The 14,341-nt window shown below is 37.4% G+C and overlaps 1 protein-coding gene across 4 annotated transcripts in view; it reads left to right on the top strand.

The window, feature by feature from the left end:
- DYNC2H1 (dynein cytoplasmic 2 heavy chain 1) overlaps positions 1-14,341 on the top strand; it is a 190,083-nt gene that overhangs the window by 130,039 nt on the left and 45,703 nt on the right. For all 4 annotated transcript variants that reach the window (XM_076328219.1, XM_076328218.1, XM_076328216.1 and 1 more), the window contains one exon: positions 13,357-13,473. In XM_076328219.1, coding sequence (XP_076184334.1) covers positions 13,357-13,473 — 117 coding nt within the window. The remainder of the gene's footprint in view (positions 1-13,356; positions 13,474-14,341) is intronic.

Genomic DNA, 14,341 nt, shown 5'->3' with positions numbered 1-14,341 from the left:
ATCCTAGTTAGAAAGTTTTCTTAGATCACATAATTATAGAAATGCTGGTTAGAAGGGACCTCTGGAGTTTATGTAGTCCAACCTCCTTCTCTAAGTGGAGCTGTTGCCAACACTGTCTGTCTTTGTCTGTGTGCACTGTGTACCATCATCCAAGTTGTTCACGGAGAAATTGAATGGTATGGGCCCCAGTATCAAACCCTGGTTTCCTTCTCTTCTCACTAGCTGCCAGCCAGACGTCCAGCCCTTGATCACTACCATTTGACTTGAGCAATACAGCCAGTTTTTCATCTAGCCCATTCTTCGAGATCGTGCTTCAATTCCATACTTCCTCAGCTTCCAGAATAGGAATGTGATTGAAGATGATGTCAAAAGCCTTATTAGCAGTATCCCCCGCTCTTCCCTCATTCACATAGCCATTTCATCACAGAAGGCAATCAGGTTGGTCAAGCATTGTTTGCTCTTGGTAAAGCCATGTTGACTGTTTCCGATTGCCTTCTTTTTCCTCTAGTGTTTGGAAGTGGATTCCATGTTGATGTGTTCCATGATGTCTCCAGGGACAGAGAGGTGGAATCAGGTGGAATAGTCATTCCATGAATCCTCCATCCATTTCTTAAGGCAGGCATAATGTTACCTGTACCAGCAGTAAGAATTTTCTCTGATTGCCATGATTTTTCATATGCAGTACAGAGCAGCCTTGCCATCACATTGGCCAACAGCCATGGGTGAATCTTACATGTATTTCATTGATTTGAGTAGAATCATGGAATCATTTAGGTTGGAAAAGACCGTTAAGATCATTGAGTCCAACTGTAAAGCTAAACACTGCCAAGTCCCACTAAACCATGTTCCTAAGTACCATGTTTACAGGTCTTTTAAATACCTCCAGGGATTTCTCAACCACTTCCCTGGGCAGCTTGTTCCAGTGCTTGATAACCTTTTCGGTGAAGAAATGTTTCCAAATATCCAATCTAAACCTCCCCTGGCACAACTTGAGGCCGTTTCCTCTTGTCCTATCACTTGTTACTTGGGAGAAGAGACCGACACCCACCTCGCTACAACTTCCTTTCAGGTAGCTGTAGAGAGTGATAAGGTCCCCCCTGAGCCTCCTTTTCTGCAGAATAAATAACCCCAGTTCCCTCAGCCGCTTCTCATAGGACTTGTGCTCTAGACCCTTCACCAGCTTCGGTGCCCTTCTTTGGACATGCTCCAGCACCTCAATGTCCTTCTTGTCGTGAGGGGCCCAAAACTGAACACAGTAGTCGAGGTGTGGCCTCACTAGTGCCGAGTACAGGGGCACGATCGCTTCCCTACTCCTGCTGGCCACACTATTTCTGATACAGGCCAGGATGCCATTGGCCTTCTTGGCCGCCTGGGCACGCTGCCGGCTCATGTTCAGCCGGCTGTCGACCAGCACCCCCAGGTCCTTTTCCGACAGGCAGCTTTCCAGCCATTCTTCCCCAAGCCTGTAGCACTGCATGGGGTTGTTGTGGCCGAAGTGCAGGACCCAGCACTTGGCCTTGTTGAACTGCATACAGTTGGCCTTGGCCCATTGATCCAGCCTGTCCAGGTCCCTCTGCAGAGCCTTCCTACCCTCGAGCAGATCAACACTCCCACCCAACTTGGTGTCGTCTGCAAACTTACTGAGGGTGCACTTGATCCCCTCATCCAGATCATTGATAAAGATATTGAACAGAACTGGCCCCAACACTGAGCCCCGGAAAACACCACTTGTGACCGGCTGCCAACTGGATTTAACTTCATGTTCATGTATGAGTATGTTCATGTTCTCTAAGTAGACTGTTTCTGTCCCATTATTAGCCACTCCTTTCCTTCCTAAACCATGCACAGAGGCCATTGAATACTTCAGGCGTTTATGTACCATCCCTCACTTATGTTCTCTTGCATTCGTCAAATGCCCCATGTTTTCTTTGAACTTTTGCATATGTGTTGAAACCCATCTTACCCTCAATGTTCCTTGCTAGTCTTATCTCCAGCTGGGCTTTAGCTTTTCTAATTTCATCCGGAAGTGCCCAAGCAGTGCTTTTATCTTCTTTCTTTCTCTGTCCTTGATTTTGCTGCTTATGTGTTCCTTTTTTTTTGTCTTCCAACCCATTGAGACACTCCCTGCTTACCGAAACAGTCATTCTGCTGAAAATCCTGGTCCTTCTGCACAATGAGGTGATTTGTTCTGAAGCTCACTCAAAAATACTCCTTTATTCCCCTTTTTAATCAGCTGAAAGTAATGCGCTGTCCACTATACTGTCTCCAATTTCCCCTCTCCCTTATGCCCACTTCTCATGGGATTCTGCTAACAGTTCCCTGAATAAACCAGTGTCTGCTTTCCTAAAGTCCAAAATCTTAACTCTGCAGTTTACCTCCTGCCTATCCTCAATATATATATATATAAAAATATAAATAATAATTCCTGCCCACATTTGCGATGTTGACTATTATCCAGCACTTTAGAAATTTCCTTCAGTAATGTCATCATTAATACTACAGCTTTTTCACATACATTTTGAAATATAAAGATATACAGTTACAAATAATGGTATTAAAAGGGCTTCTGTGACTGAAAGGTAACTCTTAATTCGAGTTAAAATTTTATAAGCTAGCAGGTCTCTCATGAAATTTATTCAAGCTTTTAAGATAGAATTCCCATGAAAAATGTGTTGATGCATTTCTTTGATATATTATAAAGCTTGTGTGTTTTATTTCTCATACTCAGTAAAAATCTCATCTTGCAGATCACTGCTATAAATACCAGTTTGGATGTGTACAGGACTAGAATGCACATTGTTATAGAGAGTATTTAAAAGTGTGTAGAAATGACCTGTGTCTGTATTTCATACTTATTTTCATGTATTCATACCATGAAATTTCATACTTGTCATGAATGGCAGCTGACTCATTTGAAAACTTAAGACTTTGTTCTAGCAGAAACTTAACGTACAGAAATAGTATTCACACATTACATTTGGATGACTTAAGTAATTTACTTAAGTAAATTACGATATCTGAACAAAGTCAGGTTGACAAAATCAGGCAAAAAGCATGTTGCCTAACTGTATACTCCACATAAATTATACTAGCACAGAAACCTCACAGTGAATGCATTCTTTTTATAGAAGTGATTGCTTAAAGAGAAACAATTTCTTTAATGAAATCCATTAGATGTCAAAAGGACTAGCTCATCATACCTTAGGATAGCTGCTAAATATAGTACTCATTTAAAATAATTACTGTTGCTGTTCTGTCTGTGCTTGAAACGTAGAAATTTTGTAGAAAAACCCAATTATCTTTTTTTATAGCTATTTTTCTTATTTTGTGATGAATACTTGCTGAGTTAAAATGAATTGTAAAGTAATAATGGAAAACAGTGTAGGGCAATCTAGTAAGGCAAGCAAGGTATAAACCAGGGTCAGGAAACATGAAGTGAACCTTGCCTCATTAAATATAATTGCAATGATTTCATTGACTTCAGTAACAGCATTTTATCCTTGGGTTCTTTTTTTCAACTTTGTTGCTGACCTGCTCTTATTTTCAGCAAGTCACTGGCTGATTCTCTACCTCTTCCCACCATTCCTTGCATATCTTGTTTACTTAGATTAAAACTTCTCTCTGTCTTCCTAAAACTGTAGTCAGATGTATGATTGTAGTACAGTTCCAATGCTGTTTTTTAACTTGTTAACAACAGCAACAGAGACAGCATGTGTAGGGGAAGGTGTACAAGGACACCTGGAACTCTTAGATTGCTGGATTATGCTTGAGATTGTACACCAAGTCTCCACTGCTGTTATTACCCAAGTCAGCTAAAGTAAAGTTAGGGTGAGTATATCCACCCAATATTACAGTCATACATCTGACTGCAGTGTTTCTACTGTATATAGAATAGTGGGTTATTTTTCAAGGTGCAATTGTAATATAACGATAACTGTAGCTTCTTGTGTGTTCATCAACAGACTAAATTTTCTCTTTCAAAATCTAGCCCCTTAATGGGACTCTGAGCACTGTACCTCATTTTATATCTACTGTCTACTTTATATCTACACCATAATTCTAATCATGCCACATAGAGTAATATGGGTATAATTATAGAAAAGCATGCAATTGAAATAATTCTTGAACTTGTTATGTTATTGCTATAGATGTCAGGATGAACATAAATCTATTTTCTTAAAATAATTTAGCATTTATATAACCCTTGTATCAGCTGTGCAGAGCATATAATTGCTGACATTATTAAATGCATCCCACATCACAAATACATGACTAATAGGCTCTAGCACAAATTGATGAGTAATGCCAAACTGTATTTATTATTACCCTGCAATTGAGCAATTTGAGTACTTAACAAGAATTATTAAAATACGGGGAGTATTTTGTATATACCCATGGTGCCACATAAAAGAAATGTGCTGTGCCACATAATGGAGTGGAAGCCACAGTACCATGCCCTAATGAAAAACACAGCCCTTTACCATTGCAGTGAATCAATGCAGTACTTCAAGTAGCCTTATTAACTGCCATGGGATTGGTGCTATGTGTATGAGAATATATTAGTGCTCTGCATATTTTCTGTTTCTAGGCTACAATTTTCCAGTTTTCTTAAATTTTTGTCAGGGTGTGTAATTAGCTAAGGTCAACCACCTTTTCTGGCCTTCCTTTTAGCATCCTGTTCTCCAGGTAGTATGTGTCCTGGGGACCTCTACAAAATAAAGCCCTTAGTTATGTTTTGGGAGAAGGTGCAGCTGGAATACTGGCTGTGTCAGTAGTGGGCTTGTGCTGTCCATCTGCAGCATCCTGCTGGTTTTCCTTCCTCCTCCACCGAACCCCTGCTCTACAGAGGATCTTCCTGGCATCAAAAGTATATGATCCTCTTCTGTATAAGAGAAGATGGCGGTGTCAATGTCTTCCCTCGTTTGCTTTGTATTTTGATTAAGAAAGCATGTATCTCTGTAATGAGTCCAGTCCTACTTATTGAATGAGCAGTTTTGAGGTGACCTTGAGGGAACAACAAAAGAGCAAGCATAGACCTACACTGGTTCTTACTCATCCACATGAAGTATGAATGATTTGGTTATGAGTGTCATTAAAGTACCCTCATCCTAACAACCTCCATGGACCCTATTCTTGCAGAGAGGGTAAGGGACACAGGGAGACTGAAAGTCAGAGAGGTTTCATTGGCAGCTTGGTCTTAGGCTACTTTCACAGCAATGTGGACTGCTGCAGCCAAACTACGAGGAACAGTATGGAAGCATGTAGTTCTGTCAAAAGGCATATCAAACTGAAACCCGTTCCCTCTCTTGACACAATGAAGACAGTTGCATTGCACTGATTTACTACTTTCCCAATATTTACCAAAGTGACTATTTTATAACTTCATATTTTAGTTTGAGCTGTAAAGCCTTATAAAAACAGAAATGTCTCCTTGAACAGCTGTGTAAAGGGATATATTGTTTCATTCAGAGAAATGAAACAGAATTGGGTTCTGTGCTAAGACTAAATCCTTTTAAAACTGGTAGATGGCAGTAGAGTATCTGCTTTGACATTGTCTGTAGATTTACTGAGAGGAGTTTGTTAGCTTTTTGTACAAAAATAAAAATCCTTTTATCTGTTCCAGTCTTGAAAAAAATAGCAGTTATCTGACTAGCAACTCTTTTCTGTTTTGTATTCTTGATTACTATTCTTTGAATAGTAAACATATTCAGTTCAGAAATGATAGATCCTAGATTTTTTTTTTTTAATTCAGTGACAGAATTTCACGATATATTTTTGGCTTTATTGCTTTCCTCTTTTTCAAATTGTAATACAGTGTGTAAAATTTGATTTTGTTGTAAAATTTGTAGGATAGATTGCTTATGAAATAAATACAAGACTTAGATATAAGCCTGTGTTTGTTATATATTGTATTTGTGAAGTAGCAGTTTTTGCAATAGCTGTGAATTACTGAAGGCAAGACTTTTTCCTCATCTTGTGCATGAGTAAAGAACAGAAATAGATTTTGTGTTCCTAGAAATCTGTTTTTATCAAAGTTCCAGGGAAAGAAGAGTTAAAATCTTGACATTTGCTCATTTTTATTTTTCCATTAATTTTTATATTAATTTTCAGGTCTAACATGACTTTCTGGTAGTTCCATATGAAGCCACATTGGCTCATTCATTATCTTTATTGCTTTCCATTCTGTTCATTATCTCTCTTATTTTCTCTAAATTTGTGGGTTTTTTACTGTAATATGTTCATCAATATCATAACAGCATATATCCACAGAAACCCATTAAGTATGCAATAGATGAAAAAGCTGAGCTGCACAATTAGTTTAATAACTAGGTAAATAAATATTGACATTACGACTACGCCACCTTTATTAATATATGCAACATATTTTTCTGTGCTGACAATGCAAAAAAAACAGTATGAATTTTCCACTAGGAATGGAAAAAATATTCAGTAGCAGTTTGTGTATGCTGTTCATAATTATTAGATGCACTGTTCACAAATAAATTACTCTCGAATTTTTTATATAAATACTGTTTTGATTAGTTTACCTTGCTTAAAATAGGCAGCTTCTACAAAGACTGAATTCTACAAGTTCTGAATAATCTTCTCACCACTCTTTAAACAGACCATTATTGGTGATTACTTTTATATTTTGATTACCTTTCTTTCTATCCTTCTCATATTTTCAGTGATGGTACTGTTTTCTTGCTTTATGGTAGATTTTTTCACTTATCATTTTTTCAAAATATTTAGATGTGTATTTGGACTGGAATAGCACAACGTATAAGAGCTTTTAGTGTATAATATATTAAAAGACTATGTTGAGGTAACAAAGGTGAGCATTCAAAAGTTAGGTATTTTAAAAGTACTCTTATTTTGAGTACCCCGTTTAATACAGCTATGATTAGATTTTCAGTTTCCTTAGTGTTATAAGTACATACATAACTGCTTGGTACCTTTCCAAACTAGAGTGCAAAAGATATGATTCAACAGACCTAGATGTCTGCATCTGTGCTAGTCGCTTTTAGTCTCTCTTTGTGGTCATAGAAGTATTGTGTTTAAGGCATTATTACTCTCATCCTAGAATAAGTATCTGAAGTTGATTATAAGTTGACCTGATGGTAAGATATATATAGTGTAGTGAGAGTAGCTGAATTCTTCTTGACTTTTTAAGTTAGGTTCCAGGAAATGAAAATCCTCATTCTAATTTCCACAACATAGACCCATCTATCTGAGGTACCTATGTAAGGAACTTAGTTTTCCTATGTGCTCAATAGGAGGGACTTCCGAGTGGCAATTTAGCCCACTTAAGATCTGTCTGTTGATTATGTAGGGAGGCTAAGGTGGTAATCTTTTTAATTTAAGTAAGTTTTAAGTAAGCTTTAAGTAAGTGCCTAAAGATAGGTTGGGTGGATTTGTGCTTGTCTGTTTTAAATTTGATTTAAGTGACTATGTACAATGCCCTGTCTCAACCCAAAAGTTATTTTGTCTCCTTAAATACACATTCCTAATCATATTGCCTTTGTCAGCTGATTAAGGTCTCCTTCTAGGTATTCATCCAGTCTGTGTTCTCATTCCTGTCCTGCCACCTTTAGAGATCCATTTTTGTCTTTCATATGGCCCCCAGGAATGTATTCCTGCTACTCCTCTTTCTTTTTAAATCCAGTTTCCCTTCCAACTCCAAACTTGTTTCTCTTGCCTGGAAGTGAAAACAGTTCCGTGGAGTGACTGCAAACATACCACATGACCTAGGAGATTTTTGTGATACCCCTGGTAATTCTAACAGAGAAATACATCCCACTCCTGGTTTTATTCAGGTCATTCCCAATATTAACACATTCTTTGTCCCAGTTGGTGCATTTGACTCTCTTGTTTTTACAGGACATAAGCTGAAACAAGAAAGGTCCAGACTGGATATTAGGGGAAACTTTTTCATCATTAGGACAGTAAAGCAGTGGAACAGGTTATCCAGAGAGGTTGTGCAGTCTCTGTAGCTGGGATTTTTCAAGACCAGGCCAGATAAAGCCCTGAGCAACCTGGTCTGATCTTAGCCCTCACCCTCCTTCAATCAGGAGGTTAGACTAGAGACCTCCTGAGGTCCTTTCCAACCTTCATTATTCTATGATCCTGTAAAAAAATCAATTTCCTTTTTCATTTGCATAACATTCAGAAAGAGACTGATTTGAGAGTACTGAGTAAACCTTTTCTCAGGCTTCAGCTGATTTGAAGTAGCATAGACTGGTCAGCACTGTAAGAAACTTCACTGTGATTTGTGAGAATAAAATACCATTCAAGTTCTAAAATTAAACTTGTCCTCATACTTAAGCAGTAATATGAGTTATTATTTTACAATGTCTAATTCTTTACTAAACTTGGACAGGTTTCATGGATGTAAAATGTGGCACACAAAAAAATGTCCATCAAATTTGCAGTCCCTTAGCAAAAGTTTGGGATGCTGAAGCAGTTCAAAGATGAGGTCAACCTGAGTATTCTGACATAACTAAAATGTATTTTCCTCTGTTGCTTGAAAGTGAATGGTGTTCTAGGCTAAAATTTTCAAATAGTATTCAGGCTGAAAGAGCCACCAGTACACAAAGTTTCAGCCCAACCCATTAATTTTTTTAAAATTACAGTCAATTGAAAACAGTGTGCTGTCATGGAAACTTTAGTAGTAAGTTACTCTACCGTCATACCTATTATACATGAGAAAAGAAATGGGATGAACTGGAAAGAGTTAAAGAATTTCCATGAACATTTGATAAAGATCATAGTATGATACAGTACTCTAGAACACTGAGAATTAAAACTTGATTTCTTTTGATTCAATGTATTTCATGTAAGGACTTAACTTTTGATAAACACATCCCAATATTTTGGTAAAATATACAAAGCAGAAACAGATGTAGTTGCACTGAAGAACAAAGATTGAAATAATGGATAGATAGTGTATTTCCTATTTAAATTACATAAACAAATTCTATAATTAGATAATTAAAAATAGACAGCTAGCCCTATACACTGGAGTTAGAAAATACTTAATTGATCTTGCAGTTGCTACTTCTCAAATTCACTTCAGCTATATGGAGCTAAGTGTTTATACCTATGAAGTCACTTAAAAAAAAGAATAAAATATGTAATATTTTCAATCCCCCATATTCACAAAGCAATCATATAAATTTCCTGCAGCTTTATAGTGTAAATATACGAGTTTATATGAAGTACTGCATACTGAATTACCAGTAAAGTATATTTGATATAAACGTTTTATTTCTTTGCAAATTATGTCAGGCAACTATCCAAAAACAAATTATAAGAGCTGGAACTGTAGCTAAAAGAATGATATCTGGAAGGCACAAATGTGTGTTTATTATCTGTATTGCTTGTCAGAACATTTGCATGAGTGCAGAATGAAAAGGAGGAAGAATAACAGGAATGATAAAGATACTATGATCAAAACATTAATCAGAGAAAATAATTTTTTGCTAAATTAAACAAGAATCTTTTCTGCTATACACAATAGCTGGAGCACACAAAGAATTATGAAAGTTTAAAATTAAGTTATGAGAATGAGAGGATGAAATGGTATTTTTCATAACAAGCTCTACTGAGTAGTGGCTCATATTTTCTTTTCCTCCCTTCAGCTGCCAGAATACTTGCAGAAGCCCTTCTTGTAGGCCTTCACATCCATTGTTAGTTTCAAACCCAGCTGAGATTTGGCTTTCCTCACTCCATCCTAAAACAATTGAGCAATGTCTTTATATTCCTCCTGGGTAGTCCATCCCTGCTCCCATCTTCTATGGAATACCTTTTTGTATTTGAGATCATGTTGTGTTTTAACCCGGCAGGCAGCTAAACACCACACAGCCGTTTGCTCACTCTCCCCTCCCCAGTGTGATGGGGGAGAGAATCAGAAAAAAAAAAAAAGTAAAATTTGTGGGTTGAGATAAAGACAGTTTAATAGGACAGAAAAGGAAGGGAAAAATAATAATAATAATGATAAAAGAATATGCAAAATAAGTGATGCACAATGCCATTGCTCACCACCTGCCGACCGATGCCCAGCCAGTCCCCGAGCAGCGGTCACCCCTCCCCCGGCCAACTCCCCCGAGTTTATATACTGAGCATGACGTCATATGGTATGGATTATCCCTTTGGCCAGTTTGGGTCAGCTGTCCTGGCTGTGCCCCCTCCCAGCTTCTCACTGGCAGGGCATGAGAAGCTGAAAAGTCCTTGACTAGTGTAAGCACTACTTAGCAACAACTAAAACATCAGTGTGTTATCAACATTATTCTTGTACTAAATCCAAAACACAGCACTGTACCAGCTACTAGGAAGAAAATTAACTCTATTCCAGCCGAAACCAGGACAGATCACTAGGAGCTTTCTCTTCATCCAGATTGATCTTCTGCCATGCTTGTTCTTTGGCTTGCTTGTCATGCTTATCAGAAAAGACTGTTCTTGTGCTTTGAGGAATTTGTTCTTGAGATGAGCCAACTCTCCTGGCCTCCTTTGCCCTCCAGTGCAGTTGCCCATTAGATCCTGCCAAGAAGATCCCTGACTAAGCAACAATTTGCTCTCCTGAGGTCCAGGGTTGTAATTCTACTACTTGCTTTGCTCTCTTCTCTCAGGATTTTAAGCTCACAATTTCATGGTTGGTGCAGCCAAGGCTGCGCTTGACCTTCACATCTTCTACCAGTTCTTCATTGTTTATTAGCAACAGATTCAATAGAGCATCTCCCCTGGTTGGCTAATTGATTGCCTGTATAAAGAAATTGTCTTCAACAAATTCCTGAAACCTCACGTATTCCTTGAACCCTGTCATATTGCCCTCACAGCAGATACTGGGTTGGTTGAAGTCTCCCATGGGTATGAAGGCCTGTGATTGTTGGGCTCCTTCAAGCTGTTAGAAGAAGACTTCATGTATTTTCTCAATCAAGGAGTCTGTAGCACACACCTACTAAAGCACCAACCATGTTGGTCTGTCCTCTGGTCTCTGCCTGTAAGCTCTCAGCTGGCTTGTAACCTGTTCCTAGGCAAAGCTCTGTTTACTCCAGCTACTCCATTGCCTTGACTGCAACCTCTCCTTGCCTTCCTTTCTGGCAGTTTACTTCAGACTAGACAAAAGTAAGGTTTTAGTACAGTAAGATGCTTCCTCCAGATATTCATTAGATATGCATGTAGTTCCTCTCAGCAAACCAAGTTGCAGGATCATGACTAAAGTACTGTATTATAATAGACTATGACTTTTATCAACTAATAGTGTTTTTTAGGATGTGGAATTAATTTCACTTTAATTCCTTAAATATAACAGAGAAATAAAAATCCTATTTTCATCATTTCTGAGATCTGGAATCACAGAGTATACATAATTCTCTAGGACAACAGATTATATTGTTATTTTTCAGAGAACTAAAAAAGATTTTTTTTCAGAATTAACATATTAAAAAGTGAGCTTTTAGTGAAAAAGAATACTATTTTAGCTTAATTAAAAGTATTTTTAAACTTGTTTTTCTAAATATAGGTTTATATGTTATAGAGATAAATTTTATATATTTATACTTTATATACATTTGTCTTTTGGTTTATGTCTTATAAGACATTTAACATAAGAATAAAATTATAGTAAATATTATAAAAGTTAAAATAATGGTTCAGTGTACTGTGATCTTGTAGTGCTTCATAGTCCCTATCAAAGCTGATAAATAAGAAGCTGCTGTTTGCTTCAGCAAAAGAAAATGGAAAACAAAACACTACATCATTGCACATCTTTCAAGAATAGAAAATAAGTCAAAACCCAGCAGAAGCAACTTGACTTCTTGCCTCATTCTGTCTCACAATTAAATAGTCCAGTCCTTCTGAACGATTAATAAATTTTTTATTATCAAGTTTAATTCTTTGAAGTCAGGCAAAAGAGAAGAGAATTAGTAAGTTGTTCTCTAACATGTCTTGCAAAAAACGCACTGTGAGAAATAACTAAAATTTAGCTAAAATATGTACAAATACCAGGGGGTTTATATGCAGTTTAAGGGACAGACTGCAATATCACTGAAGAAGGTTAATTTCAGTATTCTTTCTTTATAAATGTGTATATATATTTGATCAGTTTATGTGTGGCGTTACCAGGGTTGCTAACAATGAAAGGCAGTTGGACCTGATGAACTGGGAGCTCCCCTTCTTTCTGAAAGTTTTGCAGTTATTCTTTTAATTGTTTGCTTTCTTTCTTTAAACTAATAAATATGCATGTGCTGGTTTTGGCTGGGGTAGATTTAATTTTCTTCATCGTAGCTAGTATGGAGTTATGTTTTGGATCTGTGATGAAAACAGTGGTGATAACACAGGGATGTTTTAGTTACTGCTGAGCAGTGCTTACACAGTGTCAAGGCCTTTTCTGCTCCCCACACCACCCCACCAGCGAGCAGGCTGAGGGTGCACAAGAAGTTGGGAGGGGACACAGCTGGGACAGCTGGCCCCAACTGACCAAAGGGATATCCCACACCATATGACGTCATGCTCAGCATATAAAGCTGGGCGAAGAAGAAGGAAGGGGGGACATTCAGAGTGATGGCATTTGTCTACCCAAGTAACCGTTACGCGTGATGGAGACCTGCTTTCCTGGAGATGGCTGAACACCTGCCTGCCAATGGGAAGTAGGGAATGAATTCCTTGTTTTGCTTTGCTTGCGTGTGCAGCTTTTGCTTTCCCTATTAAACTGTCTTGATCTCAACCCACGAGTTTTCTCCCTTTTACCCCTCCGATTCTCTCCCCCATCCCATTGTAGGGCAAGTGAGCGAGCGGCTGTGTGGTGCTTAGTTGTTCGCTGGGGTTAAACCACAACAATGCATTTAAATAATTTGAGGTAGCATGAATATCTAAGTACGTAAGAGATCCATGGGAGATCAGAATGAATTGATTATAATTGTCTTGGAGTTTTGATGCCTGATAGGTACTATATGTATTTAGTAACACATTCTTTGGTTTTTTTTTAATTACAGATGGAGCCTACTTAAAGGCAGAGCTTGAGTTTTGTCTGCAGATTTTGTGGAAAAGAGGCTTTTTAATTAATTATACACCTCATTAGTTTTTAAATTATAGTTGAACAAAGACAATGACTGTGATAAGAAAAATATGGATTTTTTTTGTTTGTTTTGGGCTTAATATGAATGAGGCTCAAGTATGTTGTATATTTGGATATGGCTATTGTTTGTGTTTTGAATAGATCATGATTAGTAATTAAGTATGCAGAAAAGTATAGTCCATAGATAAATCAGATAGTATTTGCTATTGTATCGCATTTTTGTACCAAAAGAAGTTTGTTTATTCTTCTTCAAGATTTGCATTTGTATTCTCATCACTCAGGTCATTTCACAGCTTCGGATCCTGAGCAGGTCAGTAACTGCTGGCTGCAAATTTGACAGAGAAATATGGTCTACTGAACTTTCCCCTGTTCTCAACCTATGGAAGAAACTTAATCAGGTAGGAAAGTAACTAATTTGAAAAGACAACTTTTTTTTCCCAGTAACTACATTAAAAGTAAGGTCTAAGGAATTATCTTGAATATCGAAACATAAGAAGTGAAAAAGGAAATTAAATGCATTTGAGGTGGGAAGTACAATGTTATGTGTATGTAATTAGCTATGAAGTCTGTATGTGGGACAGTAGTATATTTCAATGTGACACCTTCCATTATATCTTACTGACTAGAGTTAAATATACCTTTAGGCCTGCAAACCTTCCTTGCAAGAGCTCAGGTGAAACTGTTGCATATAAGTATACATATACAATCAGAAAATTAGAGATTTTGATTGTAGTGTTTGGAAGATTGATAAATGAGGCCAGTTTTAAACAGTAAAACAAAACTGCACTACATGAATGCTCATTAACAGCACACATTGCTAATGGTTATTTTTTTATCATTATTAATCATTAACACTGCAAATTCAGTGCACGTATTCTTTAAAACCTGTGTTATAAATTAGCTGTGAGTATACAGTACCATGAAGCTGAAGCCACATAGTCACCACTGGTGGCTATGGTCCTTGATGGTCTTGGTCACCCAAGTGGAGGTAATCAAGCCTGAGAGCTCTTTGACAAGGGAAGCTGGACCTGAAACAGGCCTCGTCTTTCTCCTCTATTTTTCTGCTTAAATATGGGAAAATGAATTATGCAATATTTCTGTGTTGTCTCCTCTCCAGTATTTGTAGTCACCATATGCATCTGTATTTGACCTACATTTTTACTGTTCATGATATCTTAAAAAAAAGACACCTGTATTACCTTGAACTTTCTTTGATTTTCTAACATTTTTATGCTGTTAGCAGATTAATTTATCTACCTTTTGAAG

Source organism: Aptenodytes patagonicus, chromosome 1 (assembly GCF_965638725.1).
Source record: "Aptenodytes patagonicus chromosome 1, bAptPat1.pri.cur, whole genome shotgun sequence".
NCBI classification, from domain to species: domain Eukaryota; kingdom Metazoa; phylum Chordata; class Aves; order Sphenisciformes; family Spheniscidae; genus Aptenodytes; species Aptenodytes patagonicus.
This window is presented reverse-complemented; position numbering and strand designations above follow the sequence as displayed.